Source organism: Orcinus orca, chromosome X (assembly GCF_937001465.1).
Source record: "Orcinus orca chromosome X, mOrcOrc1.1, whole genome shotgun sequence".
In the NCBI taxonomy this organism is placed as follows: domain Eukaryota; kingdom Metazoa; phylum Chordata; class Mammalia; order Artiodactyla; family Delphinidae; genus Orcinus; species Orcinus orca.
In genome coordinates this window covers 20941674-20963975 of record NC_064580.1, presented here as the reverse complement: position 1 = coordinate 20963975, position 22302 = coordinate 20941674, and the positions used below count along the sequence as shown (strand labels likewise).

General features: G+C 39.3%; 2 protein-coding genes across 7 annotated transcripts in view; one reads left to right on the top strand and one right to left on the bottom strand.

Moving 5' to 3' along the window:
- The window catches only part of KLHL15 (kelch like family member 15), a 475484-nt gene that overhangs the window by 315119 nt on the left and 138063 nt on the right, over positions 1–22302 (top strand). The gene's annotated exons all lie outside the window — the stretch shown is intronic.
- ZFX (zinc finger protein X-linked) overlaps positions 1–22302 on the bottom strand; it is a 57840-nt gene that overhangs the window by 20785 nt on the left and 14753 nt on the right. For 5 of the 6 annotated variants that reach the window (XM_049705172.1, XM_033411522.2, XM_012537875.3 and 2 more), the window contains exons 2-3: positions 8578–8666; positions 5263–5832 (exon numbers count right to left, since the gene is read on the bottom strand). In XM_049705172.1, the coding sequence (XP_049561129.1) occupies positions 5263–5832; positions 8578–8638 (631 nt within the window). In that variant the 5' untranslated portion in view covers positions 8639–8666. Of the gene's footprint in view, positions 1–5262; positions 5833–7446; positions 7502–8577; positions 8667–22302 lie in introns of all 6 variants that reach the window. The other variant, XM_049705173.1, reaches the window with a different exon arrangement.

Below are 22302 nucleotides of genomic sequence, written 5' to 3'. Positions count from 1 at the left end.
ATAATATGAGTGATAGTTAAAGGATATGGGGTTTCTCCTTGGGGAGATGAAAAAATTTCTAAAATTGATCGTGAGGATGATTGCACAAGTTTATGAATATACCAAAAACCACTGAATTGCACACTTTAAACGGGTGAACAGTATGGTATGTGTATGAAAAGCTATTACCAAAAAAAAAAGTTTATTTCAAAACTTAAATTGAATCTAGGATTAGAAAGGAACACCTAACTTCCATTCATCTCCTACCTAACTGTCCTAATTAAAAGACATGAGAGATGTCAACAAGACCTAGAGTGACATTTCCTTGATCATATTAATATCAGAGGCACCCGAAGAATATTTTGTTTCCTGCAGCTGTTATAAGGCAGTGCCTGACTCATCATCACCAGATCTTCTCCAACTTTCCCTATTGTACAAACTGATGTTTCACAAAATAGCATCTTGACTATGCAGCTGCAGAGTGAAACTGTAGGAGGGTGAAGACCACTGCAAAGAAATTAGGGATGCCTGGCAGCTGTCTCAGATTCATGGAGAACTAAGAAACAATTTGAGTAACAAGTGGATGATTCAAACACCCCACCTTTCAGAGAGCCAGAAAACTCCTAAGTACCATAAAGCAGTGCCACCATATCTAGCCCGACCAGAACCAAGTAACAGCCACAGCTACTGGTAGGGAAGAAATGTGCCATTAATACCTTGGATGAGGCGTGATGTCCACAGACTTTCAGCTATAGCATTCATTTATTCAACAAATATTTCACATCTAATATGCCAAAGGATTTGATGGGGAATATACACAAGTAGCTAAGATGCAATAGACAGTTCCTGTCCTCAAGAAACATACAATCAATTTAGAAGCGATCACAACATCTAGAGAGCAAAGACTAGATGAAGAGGTCATCCTGACCTCAAAGGCAGCTATACTGTGACAAAGAATGTTTGTGCCAATGTACACTACCCATGACGCTACTACTTGCTACTTTATCATCTTTTTTTTTTTTTTTTTTTTTGCGGTACGTGGGCCTCTCACTGTTGTGGCCTCTCCCGTTGTGGAGCACAGGCTCCGGACGCGCAGGCTCAGCGGCCATGGCTCACGGGCCCAGCCGCTCCGTGGCATGTGGGATCTTCCCAGACCGGGGCACGAACCCGTGCCCCCTGCATCGGCAGGCGGACTCTCAACCACTGCGCCACCAGGGAAGCCCTAAAATACATATTTTACGTACATATATAAAATATACTAAAATACAGTACAAGAGCAGTTTGTGTCTATCTGTATTTACTTTTTCAGGAACATTAAAATCTATATCAATTAGCACAAACCCAGGGCCTAAAAAAAAAGATGACTATAAATAAAATTTTTAATAAAAATTTTGTAAGTCTGAGCTCTAATACAAGAATCTACTACACTATGTCAACCATTACTAACGAAACGTCTGGTTTTTTGGATGACTTTCTTGGAGGGTTGACTTCCTAAAAGACTAATAAAGGTAAAAGACAGTATGCAGCTGACGGTCGAACTAATGCCATGAACTTTACTCCTTAGCTAACAAGTTTAAGACAGAAAGGACAGAAAAGGGAAAGAGAAGTCAAGAACAGAGAGTGCTTTCTCAAGTATTTCACCAGATCCTCCTCCCCTCATAAAGCACAATGAACCCAATTCCCTCCTTTCTCCAGCCTTGCCCCCGGGTTGCCTAGTTGTGGGATAGAAAATCCAGTAGTTATATTTAAACATAGCATTTTCATTTAAATAGTGCATCTTACATACAAACTTAGGTCTCCCAATCTCAGCTGGCCCCTGCAGTTCGTTCAGCAATCTGTAAATTCTTAGCTTCCTGCCCTGGCCCATCCCCATACGACATAGGCTTTTCAACCCTTTGCCACTACCCTTCAACTCCCACCCAACCTCTGCAAGTCCTTCTATATTAGCAGGTGAATTTCCTACACAGAGAAAATAGCTCCCAACATTCAAACACTCCTTTTAAACTTACTGTCCCAGGCCCAGGCTCTCCAATTTTCCTGATCCTTAACTGCCTTCCTGTCTCAGAGAAGGGGACTCTTTCTCTCTAGGACTCACCTACCAGCCTTCCACCACTGCCCTGGACCCTACTCCGTTCCTCTGCTCTGGAACCTGCTCCAACTGTTAGCCCTTCTTATATCTTCAGTCTCTGTTCAACTGTTTGTGTCCTGCACCTGTAAACCTACATATATGCTCAACACACTCCCACCATCCAACCAACCATCAAAAGCTGTACTCTTGCTTCTTCTGTCCCTTCACTGACCAAAACGGCAATTTATACAAACTGCTTCACCTACTCCACCACTTCCACCAACTTCTCAATCCATTACAGCTTATCTCCTCTGTCTCTTCTCCACTGGCCCATGCTTTATTGAAACTATTCTAATTAAGATACCAATAACTTTTTATACAATTTTTAAGGTTACTTTCCATTTACAGTTATTACAAAATACTGGCTATATTCCCCATGTTGTACAATACATCCTTGAGCCTATATTACACCCAATAGTTATAATAATAAAAAATTTAAAAATTAAAAAAATAAAGTTGCCTTCCCACAAAAATAAAACAAAAAGGATAATTCAAAAAAAAAAGGTATCAATGACCTCCTAACTGCCTAACGAAAAAGCCCACTCCCTCCTCAGTAACTAACACTCTTAGAAATTCTGCTTATCTTTGACAGTGTTAAAAACATTCTAAAGATTTTTCTCCTCTTCCTCTTCCTAAAACCTCCTGACTTTCATAGGCTCTTCTCTGCCTACTTCTTAAATGCCCAAAGGATCCATACTTGACACTCTTATTTGACAAGCACTCTCTGGGGACCACCACCCATTTCCACATAGGGTACTACCTATATTCCGTTGTCCCAAATTTCTTCCTCTAGTCACAAACTCTCTCAAAATCACCAAATTCATATTTTCAACTGCCTACAGAAAACATCCACCAGATTGTCCCCAGCAAGCAACCTAAACTTTTAACAGGTCCTGAAACATTTTCTTTCCACCAAATCTATTCCTCCTCCCAGGTAACGGCATAACCAGGCACCCAATCTCCCATGGCAGAAACCTTAGTGTCCTCCTTGAATTCTTTCTCCCTCAAATCCTTACCTCTATTCTATCTATCACCAAATCGCATTCATTTTACTTCCTAATCTCTCTTAAACCCAGCTCCCCTGCTCTACTCCCATTACTATGAAGGTACTTAGGATCTTCTTTACCTCATGTAGGAACCATTCCAACTTCTCTCATGTAGGAACCATTCCAACTTCTACTACCAGGATTACCTTCCTAAAATAAATTCAAACTTGAAACAGGATATTACATTTTTCCTTGTCAGAGTGGCAAAAGTTAAAATGGAAAACAATACCCTATGTTGGTCAGAGTGTAGGGAAAGGGACGTTCTCATAAACTTGGTGGAAGGAATTATATTAGGCAAAATACCGAGGCAAATATAACCAGACTTATAAATATGTATACCCTCTGATCCAGCAATATTATTTCTAGAAATTTATTTTAAGTAAATAAACAGAAAGTGCACAAAGATATGAGTACATCCTAAAGTTCCCATTATTCCCAACAGAAGCCAAGACCTTTTTGACATACTATATACCATTTGCCTAGAATGGCTCCCTCCTATCCATGTCCTTCTTCATCCTGCAAAACTAGGAACTCATCCTTGAGTTCAAAGGTCAGCAACTCCATTCTATCTCCACAGCAATTTAGTCACACCTCTGCATCACAGTGTAACCTATCTTTCTCTCACACTGTAGACTGTAAGCTCTCCAAGGACAATGGTTTGTGTAAGTTTTTTTTTATTTTTATTTTGTTTTTTTTTTTTTTGCGTTACGCGGGCCTCTCACTGTTGTGGCCTCTCCCATTGCGGAGCACAGGCTCCGGACGCGCAGGCTCAGCGGCCATGGCTCACGGGCCCAGCCGCTCCGCGGCATGTGGGACCTTTCCGGACTGGGGCACGAACCCATGTCCCCTGCATCGGCAGGCGGACTCTCAACCACTGCGCCACCAGGGAAGCCCTGTGTAATTTTTATTTAGCACATATCCATATTTGTACTATCTACAAAAATGTCTGACACATAGTAGGGGCACAGTAAACACGTGTTGAATGAAGGCATTTTCCTCCTCTTTACACAAAGAACTCTCTGATTTCCAAAATCTTAAGAACTTTTAAAAGGTATTTCCTGGGCTGCCCTGGTGGCGCAGTGGTTGAGGGTCCGCCTGCCGATGCACGGGACACGAGTTCGTGCCCCGGTCCGGGAGGATCCCACATGCCGCGGAGCGGCTGGGCCCGTGAGCCATGGCCGCTGAGCCTGCGCGTCCGGAGCCTTGTGCTCCGCAACAGGAGAGGCCACAACAGTGAGAGGCTCGCGTACCGCAAAAAAAAAAAAGGTATTTCCTAAAATGCTGGTGGACTCCAATATTTTATATTAAATTCCTGTTTTATAACAGGTATTTAAGCAAAGCAAATGGTCTCGTGCATTTATATAAGCAAATAGCCTGTGAGTCTTTATTTGTCTGAAGTTTAGTTCCTAAAGGCATAATCAGAATTTCCATACTGGGTCAGAACTGTGGTCTATCCAACTGAGGGTTAGGATCCTCAGGATCTCTGAAAGTGGTACCAAGAAATACATTGTAAGAAGACATAGCTGTTCTCCCAGATGTTAGAGGTGTGTTCCAAAACACCTTACTTTTCTTCAATAACCTAGTATGAGTCCATCATACTTGAAATCATGTTTTGGAATATTTGTTTAAATACTATGCCAGAGCTCTTTTCCATGCTATCTGTTACATAAAGAGCATTTTACATAGTACATAGTATTACATAAGTAGTACTGTACATCCATATACAAGAATATACGTAGTTTGGGTATATATTTTTCTCTAAGTTGAACTCCTTTTAAGTTTCAAGAGGGTTCCTAATTCTAATGAAGGCTGGTAACAGCCTAATCACATCCTTCATGATTTCACAAAATTCAGTTCTAGTCCTTTCAATCTCTGATCTCTAGACTGAAGAAATCTCATCTTTCTACTGTGTCCTTACAGAGAAATGATTCTACTCTGTACCATTCCACTTTTCTTAATTTTGAGTTATCTTACAGGCTCCAAACTGAAACAACAATGAAGGAAGGTCCATGAGATTTAATTTTATAGAAGTCAAGAAAATTTCACCCCTGATATAAGTTAGACAGCCTTCAAAAACACCTTTGACAACCACTGTACCCCAAGACTTACAAGAAATCATAAGGTAGTCCTCACAGTTGCTTTTGTCATCATCTTGCTGGTCCACAGGAATCCCATTGGCATCTATGACTGCTTCAGAGGCACAATCTGCTACCAATACTTCTTCTGACACTACGTCAGCTGTCAGAGGATCAGTGACGATCTCTGCCTCTACGACACTATCATGAACAATGTGTTCAACATGTCCAACATCAGACACATGTATGGATTCACTCGTCAAGACGTGTTCTGGCATAGACATTGAGGCTGAAGTAATATCAGAAGCTAAAACATCATCTGGGACTGTGCAATGTGCTAAAGAAACTTCTTCGGTTACATCTGAGTCCAGCACTTGCTCAGGAATGATGACCGTTTCAGATACATCTGCTTCTTCCATGATATCTGGACATTGAACATCTTCTATAACAACGTCCTCGATAACATCTTGGATTACAACTGAGTCTGGGTCATCAGGAACAAAGTTATGCACAGTTATGTCTGAATCCACAACATCTGAAACAAAAACAGTTTCTTGTACTTCCACAACAATTTGATCACCATCCATGTGTGTAGCATCAGCTCCTTAAAAAAAAAAATTAAAATCAAAAATTTCAGGTAGACATGCATGACTACCTCAATTAATATAAATGTTACTTAATTTCTACCAGGAAAACAAACTAGCTCCTCAGTTGTCTCAAACATTAAGATAGATTAAAGAAATAGAGATAATCTATTTTTGAATCATATCAGAAATAGAAATTCTTAATACAAGAACTTTTATACTCATCCCAAATCAATTAACAGGTAAGGAAATAAAAGAAAAACAAAGTAAATGAGGCAGTCACACACACAAAAATATATTCATGAAAGTAATATTCTAGGCTGACTAAAACTAAACCCATATGCATAGGTACTTAAGGGATGATTATAAAAATTAATAAGTAAAGCAACTTCAGGTGGAAAATATACCATTTTCCTTCATTATATGTTTTTCACTTCTTTCCCTTCTTGCTCCATCTCTCTTTCAACTCATATTTTTTCCTCCTGTCCATCTCTCCCATGTTTTCTTTTACTTCCCTTCATTTCCCCTTTCTCCTCCTTTGTTCTAGAACAATATCCCACCAATATCCTCCATTTATGATTATGGAAATTCAGAAACTATCCTCTAAATCTAGAATATAAAAAGAATCGGGCCATAAATAAAAAGAGGGCTAGAAGGCCACAGTTAAAGAGAAAGACAACTGGTTAAGGAGCCTCTGTAGACAGACAAAATGAATAAAAGTGCAGTTGCTCTGGAGCAATGGAAGGTGAGGTTAGTTGGAGTGGGGCCTGCCCCAACCTCACCAGGGTAGTCCGCCTCCATTCAGCTTCCTCCCATCCCCCCATATGCCAATCCCCCTGGCACTTCCTCAGAACATAAGAAACCCTACTCTAGTCCACTCTGCAGTTAACAAGTGAAGGTAGAGGGATGAATCAATTGAAGCCCAGTGAGATTAAATGACTTCACCAAGATCACACAGTTTGCACAGGTTATGGTGCTCAGTAAATACTACTCTGAATAAATGCCACAAATGAGAATCGAAATCAGATATCCTTGCCAAAAACATAATGCAAGATAAAATAAAACAAATCTGGTACCTTGGCTCCTGATCCAGAGATAAGCAAACAATATTTTATAAAAGTCTTACCTAAAAAGCTATTCAGTCGATTAGTGCTTCTGGATGTGACTCAGACCAGGCTGAGTCCAAGCAGCTGCCTAACTCAATGACTCTGTGTCAATGGCCAGGCCCTCAGAGAGACACATGGCTTTTTTTTTTTTTAAACAAACACAAATAATCAACAAGGGCCAAAGAACCTTTAAAAATGTAAGAAATCTTAAAGCCAGTTAATATCCATTTTATTTACACCTAGAAATAATAGAGAGTGCTTGCTTTAATTCCCACAGAACTTCTACAAAATGCTTTATACTGTTTTCAATATTCTCAATATTAACACCAAGCAATAGATCACTGTAATCTCCATTTTGCAGACATGAAGATGAAAGTATTTAGTGGCAAGAGTACTGGTTAGAAAAATCTAAATCAGAGAGCAGGATTTGGACACTTATTAGTTTTGTGACCTTGGGCAAGTCATTTAACCTCTGAGTTTCGGTTTCCTCATCAGTGAAATGAGGACAGTAGTATCTGCCATGCATACCTCACAGGACTGCTGTGATGATCAAATGGGAATATATGGGAAGTGTTCTGAAAAACTGTAATGAAAGGTTTCATAATTATTAGGACACATGAAAATGGAGGCCCTGGCAGATTAAGTGACTTGCTCAAAGATAAACAAACACCATAAGTGTTAACAATCAGGGCTAAAATGCAACAGCCCTTCAATCTACCCCTTAGCCCAGGATCCAGGCTTGCTTGTGGCAACATTAAGCTAGTAAATGGTGTGCTTTTTTCTCCAAAGAGTTTAGTCTCTCTTTCAAGCACATTAATTATACTTCATGTTCTAAAGAAGAAAGAATCAAAACTTTGCATTTATCATTATCAAGCTGAAATTACCAAATGTGAGTCAAAAGACTATCCCAAATTGTTAAGAAAAATACATAAACCCCCAATAGACTTAGAGATTAAAGAAGAGTTAAAATTAAAAATCGCTAATATTTAATTTCCTGATAAAGTTAATTGCTATTTCTTTAGTATGCAATACAGTCATTTCAAGTCCAATGGAAAACTCATTAACGTTTTATTTATAAGGGTAGCTAATTAGTGTGATACAAAACCATTTTATATTACAAAACCTAGCATAATCACTTCATTATGTTATATAACTGGAACCATGAGTAATCCAAAATTGTGAATACTTTTTTCCCATTTTTAGAACTTCATAAATTTAATTCTCCTTGTACAGTTTGGGGAGTGAGGTAAGACTCCTTTTGCTAACTTGCGAGAGAGAGGATTTTAAAAGTAGGATGGGGTCAGAACATGGAGGGCCTTAGGTTTATACTTTACCTGCCGGGTAATGGTCTATGTGGAAGAAAGTAGAATGAAGAGATGTAAGCAAGGAATATTTTCGAAGGGAGAACTTTAACAGGACTGAAGTAAACACTAAGGTTTTGATAATGTTGCTGTTACTGACAAGAATATGAGTGTTGGTTATGAGGGAGCCAAATTTTAAGGAGGGGAATAATAATATACTCACTTTAACATCTGTAAGCTTGATAGGATAACAAGATACCTAAGTGTAAATATCAATGACAGCGTCTAGCAATTTTTCCACTTGACAACCAACTCCAAATCTGGTAGGTGGGAAGTGGAACAACCCCAGTAGTTATACCTGTTGCATCAAAATATGAGTTTGGCTCTTGTGGTTGTAATTCAAGTCCATCTTCATCCATGGCCTTTAATTCTCATCAGTCACAGCTCCTAAATTAGGCGAAAAAGTAAACCAAGTATTACTTTTTTTAATATATGTATTAAAAAATGTCATCATACTATTTACATTTCTGAAACACCAAAAATTATGTGACAGATGAACATCTATCAAAAATGTGTCTCTCTGAAATAAAAGGGAAAAGTTAAAATTAAATTGCCAAAAACATGATACATGGGCATCTATATGACAAGGAAAGGTGGATAAATCAAATAAGTCAGCTTTGCCTCGACTTTTTGAGATACTGCTTACATACATCATACATACATACGTACATACATACACACTGCAAACGTCTTGATGCATTCTGACACATGCATAAATCTGTGTAATCACTACTCTACCCAGATCAAGCCAGAGAACATTTCCAGCACCCCAGCACTCTGGTCTCCTCTCACTCTGTATACTCCTCACTCCCACAAGGGTAACCGGCTTTATTAAGGTTCAATTTATACTCTGTAGCTTATCGGGAGGAAATTCCTGCACAATTTTCATATTACTTCTCTGAATTTAATGTAGTTTGCTATTTTTCAACCAATACGTTAAACAACGGTTAAAGATTCGAAGTGCATAATTACAGTAAACACCCTTTGGGATTTCTGCCTAACTTACAATGACCTCTTAACTAATCCCCCAATCGGGCTTCCCTGGTGGCGCAGTGGTTAAGAATCTGCCTGCCAATGCAGGGGACACAGGTTCAAGTCCTGGTCCGGGAAGATCCCACATGCCGCAGACCAACTAAGCCCGTGTGCCACAACTACTGAGCCTACGCTCTAGAGCCCGTGGGCCACAACTACTGGGGCCGCATGCCACAACTACTGAATCCCATGCACCTAGAGCCCGTGCTCCGCAACAAGAGAAGCCACTACAATGAGAAGTCCACGCACAGCAACAAAGAGTAGCCCCCACTCGCCACAACTAGAGAAAGCCCGTACGCAGCAACGAAGCCCCGGTGCAGCCAAAAAAAAAAAAATTTTTTTTTAATAAATAAATAAGCCACACACACACAAAAAAATACAAAAAACTAATCCCCCAATCTAGAGAAGTAAATTCCTGCAGTGTATTTATACTCTCCTGGCCATAGTTGATTGGCATAAAACGGTAAAAATAAGTTCATCTTTGAGCACAATAAAATCAAAGTCCTATCCCCGAGAATCGAAACCATGAGCAAAGGTCACTCAGTCTATCTTTCTCTGTCTCTGTCTCTCCCCTCTCCTCTCCTGGCGGCTGGAACATACGAGGTGAGGAAGGCCATTTTCCAACTTCAGCTTAGACTAGTGAGATAAAGTTTACAAGTAAATAATAAAAAGAGGGCTTCCCTGGTGGCGCAGTGGTTGAGAGTCCGCCTGCCGATGCAGGGGACAGGGGTTCGTGCCCCGGTCCGGGAAGATCCCACATGCCGCGGAGCGGCTGGGCCCGTGAGCCATGGCCGCTGAGCCTGCGCGTCCGGAGCCTGTGCTCCGCAACGGGAGAGGCCACAACAGTGAGAGCCCCGCATACCGCAAAAAAAAATAAGAAGAAGAATCCAGTGAATGCCCTGAGAAATAGAGGAGAGGGAGCAGGGAAGGGAGGCTTACCAATAATAACTTTTTAGCTCCTGGTTCTAGACCTTTCTGAGGTCCAGCTACAGTCTACCTTGAGTTTTTTGCAAGCCACCCCAATGACCTTACTGATTCCTTTTCTACTTAAGCCAAAAACTTACAACAAAAAAACCCAATCAAATAATATACTACTTAGTACTAATCATTGCTTCAAAGAGCACACATCAGGGATCAGGGCTTACTCATGTTGCAAATATTACATAAACCTCCTCCCTCACTGGTTTCCTTATCTCTACTTTCTCACTTTCTAATCCAACCTAAATGGTTCTATTAGATGCATCTTTCTTTTACTTTTATCATTTTTTGCTGATGATATAAGTGCCGCATGCTGCTTACTAAAATTTCAAATAACAACAACAAGAATCATTTTTCTAAAGCATCAGCCAGGTGATATCAGGCCTCTGTTCAAAAAATGTTTAATGGCTCCCTGCTGCCTGCAAATAAAGTTGAAACTCCTGCCATCTTCTAAGTTCCAGCTGCAAACTATCTTTCTCTCATTATCTTCCCTAACTCTCCTTCAAGCACCTCGCCCGACCACCATATGAACACACTTCAACCAAACAAAAATGCCCCATGTCAAAAATGCCCCATGTCCACATAACACCCAAACTCTATATTTGCCTCAGGGTTTCTTCTACCCAGAACACCTTTCCCCTATCATCTCTGCTTGGATCTTCCCCCAAGTCCCCTTCCCCCCACACACAAGAAGAAAAAGCTGAAAATAATCTCTCCCCCCTCTGAATTTCTATAGCACTTTATCTTTTTTCCCTGACTCTACTTGTTGGCTGTAAATTATGATTATTTATGTCTTATTTTCAGATGCCAAACTTGCATTTATATACATATATATACTCCTTAATGAAATATCCATGAGAAACTCATTTAATTAATGTTAATATAAAAAACAGATTTTCAGCTTGTCAACTCTGAGACATATTCTATTCATTTTCAGGAAAGAGCATGTTTGACGTTATTTACTCAAAGTGCTTCAAACAAAAGGACCAAAAAACAAAAAAAATTTCAACTATAAAAAATGGAAAATGTACATGCTCTGAATAAGCTGTCACTGCTCTGTCCCCATCAAAATCACCTATAGCCATAACTTTCTCCCCTTTTAAAAATGTAATTACAAAATGATAAACATAAGCTAATTTTCTAAGCATAATGGCATAGTATACATGAAATCAAGCCAATTTAGAAGGCAATAAATGGGGTTCCTTAAGGTATTTAAGGCTCCTCTCCCCAATTTCCCTACATAAACCCAAACCCATCAACTCTAAGAATTCTCCACCTGTACAATAACTCCTTTTCTCAGCTTTTCTACTAGAGTTTGATGGATAATCCCCTCGATTTTGAAATTCTCTCCTACCTCAGTTTAAGTGACATCCTATTCCTCTTCCCATCTTCCCAACTGCTGTTTACTCTGCTGCTCCTCTCCCACTACTGCAACCCTGCCCAGGGTGGGACACTCAGCCCTCTTCTCTTCTTTTTCTTTATTCCAGGGTTTCAACTAGCATTTACACAAAGATGATTCCCCAAATCCACATACTCAGGGTAGGACCTAGCACTTCCACCAGACTGTCTGCTGAACATCTTTTTTTTTTTTTTTTGGCGGTGGGTGCTGCGTTGGGTCTTCGTTGCTGTGCACAGGCTTTCTCTAGTTGTGGCGAGTGCGGGCTACTCTTCATTGCGGTGCGCGGGCTTCTCATTGCAGTGGCTTCTCTTGTTGTGGAGCACGATCTCTAGGCGCCCAGGCTTCAACAGTTGCAGCACATGGGCTCAGTAGCTGCTGCACGCGGGCCCTAGAGCACAGGGGCTTCAGTAGTTGCAGCGCCTGGGCTCAGCGCTGTGGCCCGTGGGCTCAGTAGTTGTGGTTCGAGGGCTGTAGAGCGCAGGCTCAACAGTTGTAGCGCACGTGCTTAGTCGCTCCACGGCATACGGGATCTTTCCGTACCAGGGATCGAACCCATGTCCCCTGCATTGGCAGGCAGATTCTTAACCACTGTACAACCAGAGAAGTCCCATGCTGAACATTTTCATCAGGAAAAAACCTTGCTTTCTCCTGACATGACCACTAAGGCCTTTTCCTTCTTCCCTGCTTATATTCCGTCAGGTTGTCAGACTGTCCCTCCCTTCTCCACAACTTCCCAGGAATCTGTCCCTTTTTACTCCCACTGTCACCATTCACTCTCAGCTTCATATTTCCTGATCCCCAGGGAACAAAAATAGCCTCTCAACTGGCCTTTCGCTTTCTGCCACTCCCACAACAAATGACCAGGAACCTACAACTAAGGGCTGGTGCCAAATGCCAGGGCATTGCTGCAATCTGTGGGCAGACTAATCCTCGGAAGTACTGCTTTGATCATGGCACTCCCCTGCTCAGAAAGCTTCAGCAGTTCCCGAAAATTCAGGGTGCTCTAAAATATTAACCCAAGCTACCATAACACACTTATTTCCCAACATTTCACATCATACCCATTTCCTAACAGATATTCTGGCCCAAATGGAGGGTGTCCACTCATCTTATTTTGACTCAGGTAAGCAATAGTTGTTCAACAAACAGTTTTGACTGGTTATTTTTCCTTCTATTTTGTCATTATAAAAACTCAAATCAGAAAAAAACATGTTTTGAACTTCTAAGCAGAGATGACTATACTTCAACTTTGTAATCCCTGTGGGGTTAGAAGTAAATCTCTCTCACAACCAGAATGAAACCAATGTTCTTAGGATAGAACCTACTCAGGAAAGTTCTCAGGACTGTCATAAAGTAAGGGTGGGGAGCGCAAGCTGATGATGTAATGCAAAGTGCCCCTACCTCTGCTGCAAGAACCAAGCCCAGAGAACAGTTGAATCTGAAGACAAATAAGCAGAACCATTCAGAGAACCAAGAACCTAACGCTGTGGGCGAACACATACTAATGTTCAGTCTGATTATCAAATGCCCCCAAAATACTTCTGGGACGTCACTCTCACCTTAAGCTCCGTAATATATTCCCTTCCCAGATGCAGGAGTCATGATCCTAAAAATGCTATGGAAGAATTCACAACAGAAAAACGTACCATTTTAAGGGAAATATCGGTTTGAGAGAAACTCAGAAAATTCACAATAATTGTCTTCAATTCTTCAAAATAAAGCAATAAAAATACCATGCCAAGTTAATAGCTACAGCAGTGGCATTTTATCTGTCTTAAATCTGGGATAATGAATATAATTTTTTTAACATCTTTATTGGAGTATAATTGCTTTACAATCGTGTGTTAGTTTCTGCTTTATAACAAAGTGAATCAGTTATACATATACGTATGTTCCCATATCTCTTCCCTCTTGCGTCTCCCTCCCTCCCACCCTCCCTATCCCACCCCTCTAGGTGGTCACAAACCACCTTGCTGATAATATATCTTTTGATGCCTAGACACTTTCACGATCTCCCTCTCGGGGAAGGTGGCTTATATTTTCACTTTGCTTTTTGTCATAAGCATACAAGAATCATTTGTCTGCTTTTGGTCTTCCCAAAACTCCATGCCTTTTAATTTTATGACTTGACTCTAGTTCCTCTCCTTAAGCCATGCTCAGAAAACCAAACTGTATCATACAGATTAGATGGAATTGCTCAAGCTACAGGAAACAGAAACAAAAGCAGATCCACCTGTAACAGAATTTTTCTTAGAAGGAAACTGGAACTGGTGAAAATTTACACTTAAAGCCTGATTAATATCTTCCCTCTTAAGCTATGAATTTTTTCCCACATTGTTCAATGTGGGAAATGCAGCTATCATTGCTTCAGATATCTAATTTTCAAATCTGGAATGCTATTTCACTTCTCTTACCAATTCTGCCCTTCAATGTCTCACAGTCATCCACTCTTAAATTCATCATGTCCCCTTTATTTTCACTGCTACCACTCTAACAAGCTCTGGTGGTCTTACATCCAGAACCCAGTGGGAATCTTCCAATCAAAAGATTTGAGTCCTTCTTGAACTCAAGAAATTTTCTTCTGTTTCAATACTTGCTTCCATTTTCTCTGTTCATTCTTACTAGGATTTCCATTATAGGATGTAAGAACTCCTAAATCTAGCCTCCATATTGCTTTAACTTCTTCTCCTGTATTTTCTTTGTCTTTCTATTATATTCTCAGAATCCCTAAACTCTTCCTTCTAAGCTAATTTGATCTTCACTCCATCTACTGAATTTTTACTTAAAAGATCATGTTTTAATTCCAAAATAAGCTTAGTTTCTTTTTCACAGCAATCTTTTTTTCAGTGGATACTGTATCTTCTCAAATATCTCTGAGAATTTTAAAGTTTATTCTGTACCCTATATTAACCTGTCTCCTCTGCTGTTTCACTACTCAGTTTGTTGAATTTGGTGCCTCTCTTTCAGACTGATGGTTTTCCTCAAAAGCACGGTTCTTACAGGTTGTCCATTCATATTTGTAGATGAAGGTCTAGAGTTACATTCTGATAGCTGGACTGTATTTCCTCAGCCCAAGTGAGAATCCCTGTTTGCCTAGCAATGAACCTAAGTTCTGACCAAAGGAGTCCTGTCTAGAATGCGGTCAAGGGAGACAAAGGAACCATGTAACTAACCAGGCTTTCCTTTATGGTGGATGAGTAGCCCATCTTGCAGGTACTGGAGGTCCGATATCCCTCAGGATACCACAAGCTACCTAAAGCACTGCCCTTAACTTTCTCCCCACAGTACCCACTTTGGAATTTCCTATAGATGAATTTGCAATTCAGAGAGCCAAATTTTTGGCATTAGCTCAGGAGGAAAACCACTAGAGACATCTATACTGATAAGTAAAAGGCTTGGCTTTCCATAACTTTAATAATCTGGCTGTGCCCATGGCTTGCTCTTTATCCTAGGATGTCCCCACTTTTGACACTGGGGAAAAGACAGAATGACAATTTTGGGATGGTCCTTCCAACTTTCCAAATAGGGCCACAGGTTCACTAAGCTCGCTAGGGCTTTGCCATTAACTGATTCCCAATTGCTTTATTCAACCAGAAATTCATCATATTCTGGTCTACAAGTGGCATACCTCTCAGATTTTCTTTTTTCTCTGAATTTTTATACTTCTTCCTCAATGTGATTTCAAAAGGAAGTAAAAATAAATGTGTGTCTTCTCTAGTCTATCTTGAATTTGAAGTCATTATGAATTTGTATGTGTCAAAACAGCATGGAAATATGTAAAAGCAAAAAAACTATGATAGAAACTGAAAAAAAATCAATAGTAGTGAAAAGTTACAACTCTTATCAACACCTGACAGATCAAACATTCAAAAAATAAGGAAAGATATATATAATTAATAAGATTAAGTTAATAGCTTTAATTAAAATTCTACTCCCTAATACAGTATTTTATTTTCAAAAAACCTTGCCCACCCTCTGTGCCAAGAAGAGGAAGAGAAAATGCTTCCTGTTGTAAATGTCAGAGCCCCGTCCTTCCTTGCCCTGTCCTACTTGGAACTTTTGTACACTTTGCTCAAAAATTCAATGCCAAGTTTTTGTTACAAATTAGTTTTTTCCATAAAACCATTTGAGCCAATCAGTAATTTCAAGGTTTTGTTTGTTTAAAGTCTAAGAGTTCGAACTTCCAAAATCTATTACAATTTGGTCCTAAAACTAACACAACATTGCAAATTAACTATACTTCAAATTTTATAAAAAATTTTTTAAAGAGCTTTTAAATAGGAAATAAAATATTTGGACCTAAAATGACAAGCCTTCTTAAAGTCTTATTTTTCCAAAGCCCCTATTCACGTTCAGATTGAGTTGCCAAAATACCTAAACGTCCAGTGACAGATGAATGGATAAAGAAAATGTGATATATACATACAGTGGGATATTATTCAGCCTTAAAATTCCATCGTTTGTGACGAGATGGATGGAAGAGGACATTATGCTAAGTGAAATTAGCCAGATACAGGGAAAAAAACCATTCTGCGTGACCTCACTTATATGTGGACTCTAAAACAAACTCAGAGAAGCAGAGAGAAGAATGGTAGCTCCCAGGGGTTAAAAAGGAAGAGAAGTTGGAGAGATAATGTTCAAAGGATACAGAGTTCTGGAGATCCTCTATATGGCATAGTGTCTATAGCTAACAATACTGTACTGCACACTTAAATTTTGCTAAAAGGGTACATCTTATGTTAAGTGTTCTTACTAAGATGGAGAAGGAGAGGGAGAAGGAGGGGAAGAGGAAGAAGAGGAAGAAGAAGACAACGATGATGAGTATGGGTGGGAGTAAACTTTGTGAGGTGATGAATGTTTATGGCTTTGCTGGTGGTGATGATTTCTCAGGTGTATACTTATCCCCAAACTCATCAAATGTATACATTAAATGTGTAAAGCTTTTATATGTCAATCATACCTCAACAAAGTGCTTTAAAAATAAAAAATGTAAAGAAAATTTTTAAAGAGTTGCCAAAACACCCTCTGAAGTTAGTTGCATTGATGTGCTACAAACACTAAGCACTACATTTTTTAAATGCCTTTGTCTTTAAGACTATAGCTTGATGTTAGGAAGTACATAGCCTTTTTTTCTTTATATATACTTTTTTTTTTTTAATTTTTGGTTGCATTGGGTCTTCGTTGCTGCGCGCGGGCTTTCTCTAGTTGCGGCGAGTGGGGGCTACTCTTCGTTGCGGTGCGCGGTCTTCTCATTGCAGTGGCTTCTCTTGTTGCAGAGCATGGGCTCTAGGCACGTGGGCTTCAGTAGTTGTGGCAAGCAGGCTCAGTAGCTGTGGCTCACGGGCTTAGTTGCTCTGCGGCATGTGGGATCTTCCCGGACCAGGGCTCGACCCCCGTGTCCCCTGCATTGGCAGGCGGATTCTTAACCACTGCGCCACCAGGGAAGTCCCAGGAAGTGCATACGCTTTCTACCTAGTTTTTGTTATGTAAAGTAGTATGGCCTCCTTTATGAAATACTGCTATTTAATGTACTCAATAATTTATCCATGTTCATTACATAAAACTCTACTGTATATCATAATGTCTAACAAATCTCCTTGGATCACTCTTTTTGAAGTTTTAAAAAAATAGTTTAGTTTATCAGCTTTTGCTGACACTCTGAACAGAAATCCTACTCACATGATTTCCTCTAATAACCACCTTTAGGTGAGGTATACTGGAGTGGACTTTGTGAAACACTTGATGTGATCAAAGGATGGAGACTGTTTTGACATAATATGGAGATTAATTTAAACTACACAATACACAGAAGAGTTAAACTAAATAAAACCGTCAGGGGAAATTTTTAAAAGGTTAATTTCTGGGCTTCCCTGGTGGCGCAGTGGTTAGGAATCCACTTGACAGTGCAGGGGACACGGGTTCGAGCCCTGGTCCGGGAAGATCCCACATTCTGCGGAGCAACTAAGCCCGTCCACCACAAATACTGAGCCTGCGCTCTAGAGCCCATAAGTCACAACTACTGAAGCCCGCGCGCCTAGAGCCCGTGCTCTGCAACAAGAGAAGACACCACAATGAGAAGCCCTGCTTGCCACAACTAGAACTAAGTGGTCACACAGCACTGAGCTGATCTCCCTGTGCGATGCAGCTGCTTCCAGCTAGCTAGCTATTTTACATTTGGTAATGTATATATGTCAATGCTACTCTCTCACTTCGTCCCAGCTTACCCTCCCCCCACCCCGTGTCCTCAAGTCCATTCTCTACGTCTGGGTCTTTATTCCTGACCTGCCCCTAGGTTCGTCAGAATCTTTTTTTTTTTTTTAGATTCTATATATATGCACCAAAATAGTAACCTAATACCCTATGCTTTCCCTCACCTACATGAACACACATGCTTCCTATTATTCTTCCTAAATACATCACTTTGGGTCTGTTAGGCTCTGTAAACTCAATGCTGACACTAACAATGTTCTCTGTACATTTTAAATACTGGCAAGAATATAATATCAGGCCTTTCAACAACTGTAACAAAATTTTTAAATTGACATTTGCAAAGTTATGGAGCATTTTTACACTGATCCTCTGCTAATACAATTAGCAGTATGTTTTGTACCTATAAGTTAATAAATCCTTTAATCATAAAACAAACAAAAAAAGAACAGGCTGGACAATGAAAGGGCTGGTTTGCAATACACCTGCAGACCTGCTTCTTTTTTTCTTTCTCTGTTTGCTCATCTTTTTTTTCCAGTTTTACTGAGATATAACTGACATTCCATATTCTATAAGTGTAAGATGTATAACATAATGATTTAATTTACATACACCATGAAATGACTACCATAATAGGTTTAGTGAATATCCATCATCTCATATAGATACAACATTAAAGAAACAGAAAAAAATTCTTCTCCTTGTAATGAGAACTCTCAAGATTTACTCTTAACAACTTTCATATATAACATAGAGCAGTGTTAATTACCTTCATCATACTGCACATTACATCTCTAGTATTTATTTATAACAGGAAGTTTGTACCTTTTGACTACCTTCATCTAATCCCCCCTCCCCTCCCCACCTATTTCTCACATGACCAACAATGGGCATGCTCCACTGAGTATCAGCGCCAGGTAGAGTATCAGCAGCATTAATCCCATGATCATTCTCTGGAGCAAAGCTAGGGAATCAGCTAATTTACATCGCACTCCCCGCCACCCCGCCCCAACAAAATCCATGCCTGCTTTTTTCAGGGATTTGGGGACATAGGAAACTACTACTAGATAATAATCTAAAAGGGAGGAGGAAACTGGGAGGAAGCACAAACATACATAATTTGAAATAAAGAAAAAAACACATAGATACAGGAAAAGTAAAAAACTTGTAAGAAAACAGTCTATAATTCTATGCTAGCACACTGAAGAGAAATGTTAATTTACAAGCATTAACTCAATAAGAGATAGAGAACCCAATCACCATAAAATGGTGGGGGGGAGATGTCTGTTACCCTTTCAAAAAGCTCTAGGCTTTTCCCAAAGCTAGCTGAACACAGGAGGAAAGCCTCCTCAATTCTTTTTACAAAACGAATTTACCATTTTTTGAAAACACAATGATCCAAAACCTATGGGAGGCAGCAAAAGCAGTTCTAAGAAGGAAGTTTATAGCAATAAAAGCCTACCTCAAGAAACTAGAAAAATCTCAAATAAACAATCTAACCTTACACCTAACGGAACTAGACAAAGAAGAAAAAACAAAACCCAAAATTAGTAGAAGGAAAGAAACCATAAAGATCAGAACAGAAATAAGTGAAATAGAAACAAAGAAAACAATAGCAAATATCAATAAAATTAAAAGTTTGTTCTAGGAGAAGATAAACAACATTGATAAACCTTTAGCCAGACTCATCAAGAAAAAGAGGGAGAGGACTCAAATCAATAAAATTAGAAATGAAAAAGGAGAAGTTACAACAGACGCTGCAGAAATACAAAGCATCCTAAGAGACTACTACAAGCAACTCTATGCCAATAAAATGGACAACCTGGAGGAAATGGACAAATTCTTAGAAAGGTATAATCTTCTAAGACTGAACCAGGAAGAAATAGAAAATATGAACAGACCAATCACAAGTAATGAAATTGAAACCGTGATTAAAAATCTTCCAACAAACAAAAGTCCAGGACCAGATGGCTTCACAGGTGAATTCTATCAAACATTTAGAGAAGAGCTAACACCCATCCTTCTCAAACTCTTCCAAAAAATTGCAGAGGAAGGAACACTCCCAAACTCATTCTATGAGGCCACCATCACCCTGATACCAAAACCAAAGGTACTACAAAAAAAGAAAATTACAGACCAATATCACTCATGAATACAGACGCAAAAATCCTCAACAAAATAATAGCAAACAGAATCCAACAACACATTAGAAGGATCATACACCATGATCAAGTGGGATTTATCCCAGGGATGCAAGGATTCTTCAATATACGCAAATCAATCAATGTGATATACCATACTAACAAATTGAAAAGGAAAAACCATATGATCATCTCAATAGATGCAGAAAAAGCTTTTGACAAAATTCAACACCCATTTATGATTAAAAAAACTCTCCAGAAAGTGGGCATAGAAGGAACCTACCTCAACATAATAAAGGCATATACGACAAACCCACAGCAAACATCATTCCCAATGGTGAAAAACTGAAGGCATTTCCTCTAAGATCAGGAACAAGACAAGGATGTCCACTCTCGCCACTATTATTCAACATATTTTTGGAAGTCCTAGCCACGGCAATCAGAGAAGAAAAAGGAATACATATTGGGAAAGAAAAAGTAAAACTGTCACTGTTTGCAGATGACATGATACTATACATAGAGAATCCTAAAGATGCTACCAGAAAACTACTAGAGCTAATCAATGAATATGGTAAAGTTGCAGGATACAAAATTAATGCACAGAAATCCCTTGCATTCCTATACACTAACAACGAAAGATCAGAAAGAGCAATTAAGAAAACAATCCCATTCACCATTGCAACAAAAAGAATAAAATACCTAGGAATAAACCTACCTAGGTAGACAAAAGACCTGTATGCAGAAAACTATAAGACACTCATGAATGAAATTAAAGATGATACAAACAGATGGAGAGATATACCATGTTCTTGGATTGGAAGAATCAATCTTGTGAAAATGACTATACTACCCAAAGCAATCTACAGATTCAATGCAATCCCTATCAAATTACCAATGGCATTTTTTAACAGAACTAGAACAAAAAATCTTAAAATCTGTATGGAGACACAAAAGACCCCGAATAGCCAAAGCAGTCTTGAGGGAAAAAAACGGAGCTGGAGGAGTCAGACTTGTGACTTCAGACTATACTACAAAGCTACAGTAATCAAGACAATATTGTACTGGCACAAAAACAGAAATATAGATCAATGGAACAGGATAGAAAGCCCAGAGATAAACCCACACACCTATGGTTAACTAATCTATGACAAAGGAGGCAAAGATATACAATGGAGAAAAGACAGTCTCTTCAATAAGTGGAGTTGGGAAAACTGGACAGCTACGTGTAAAAGAATGAAATTAGACCACTCCCTAACACCATACACAAAAACTCCAAATGGATTAGAGACCTAAATGTAAGACCGGACACTGTAAAACTCTTAGAGGAAAACACAGGAGGAACACTCTTTGACATAAATCACAGCAAGATCTTTTTTGATCCACCTCCTAGAGTAATGGAAATAAAAATAAACAAATGGGACCTAATGAAACTTTAAAGCTTCTGCAAAGCAAAGGAAACTACAAACAAGACAAAAAGACAACCCTCAGAATGGGAGAAAATATTTGCAAATGAATCAATGGACAAAGGATTAATCTCCAAAATATATAAACAGCTCATGCAGCTCAATATTAAAAAAACAACCCAATCCAAAAATGGGCAGAAGACCTAAGTAGACATTTCTTCAAAGAAGACATACAGGTGGCCAAGAAGCACATGAAAAGCTGCTCAACATCACTAATTATTAGAGAAATGCAAATCAAAATTACAATGAGGTATCATCTCACACCAAGTAGAATGGGCATCATCAGAAAATCTACAAACAACAAATGCTGGAGAGGGTGTGGAGAAAAGGGAACCCTCTTGCACTGTTGGTGGGAATGTAAATTGATACAGCCACTATGGAGAACAGTATGGAGGTTCCTTAAAAAACTAAAAATAGAATTACCATATGACCCAGCAATCCCACTACTGGGCATATACCCAGAGAAAAGCATAACTCACAAAGACACATGCACCCCAATGTTCACTGCAGCACTATTTACAGTAGCCATGTCATGGAAGCAACCTAAATGCCCATCGACAGACGAATGGACAAAGATGTGGTACATATATACAATGGAAAATTACCCAGCCATAGAAAGAAACGAAATTGGGTCATTTGTAGAAACGTGGATGGATCTAGAGACTGTCATACAGAGTGAAGCAAGTCAGAAAGAGAAAAATAAATATCGTATATTAACGCATATATGTGGAACCTAGAAAAATGGTACAGATGAACCGGTCTGCAGGGCAGAAACAGACACACAGATGTAGAAAACAAACGTA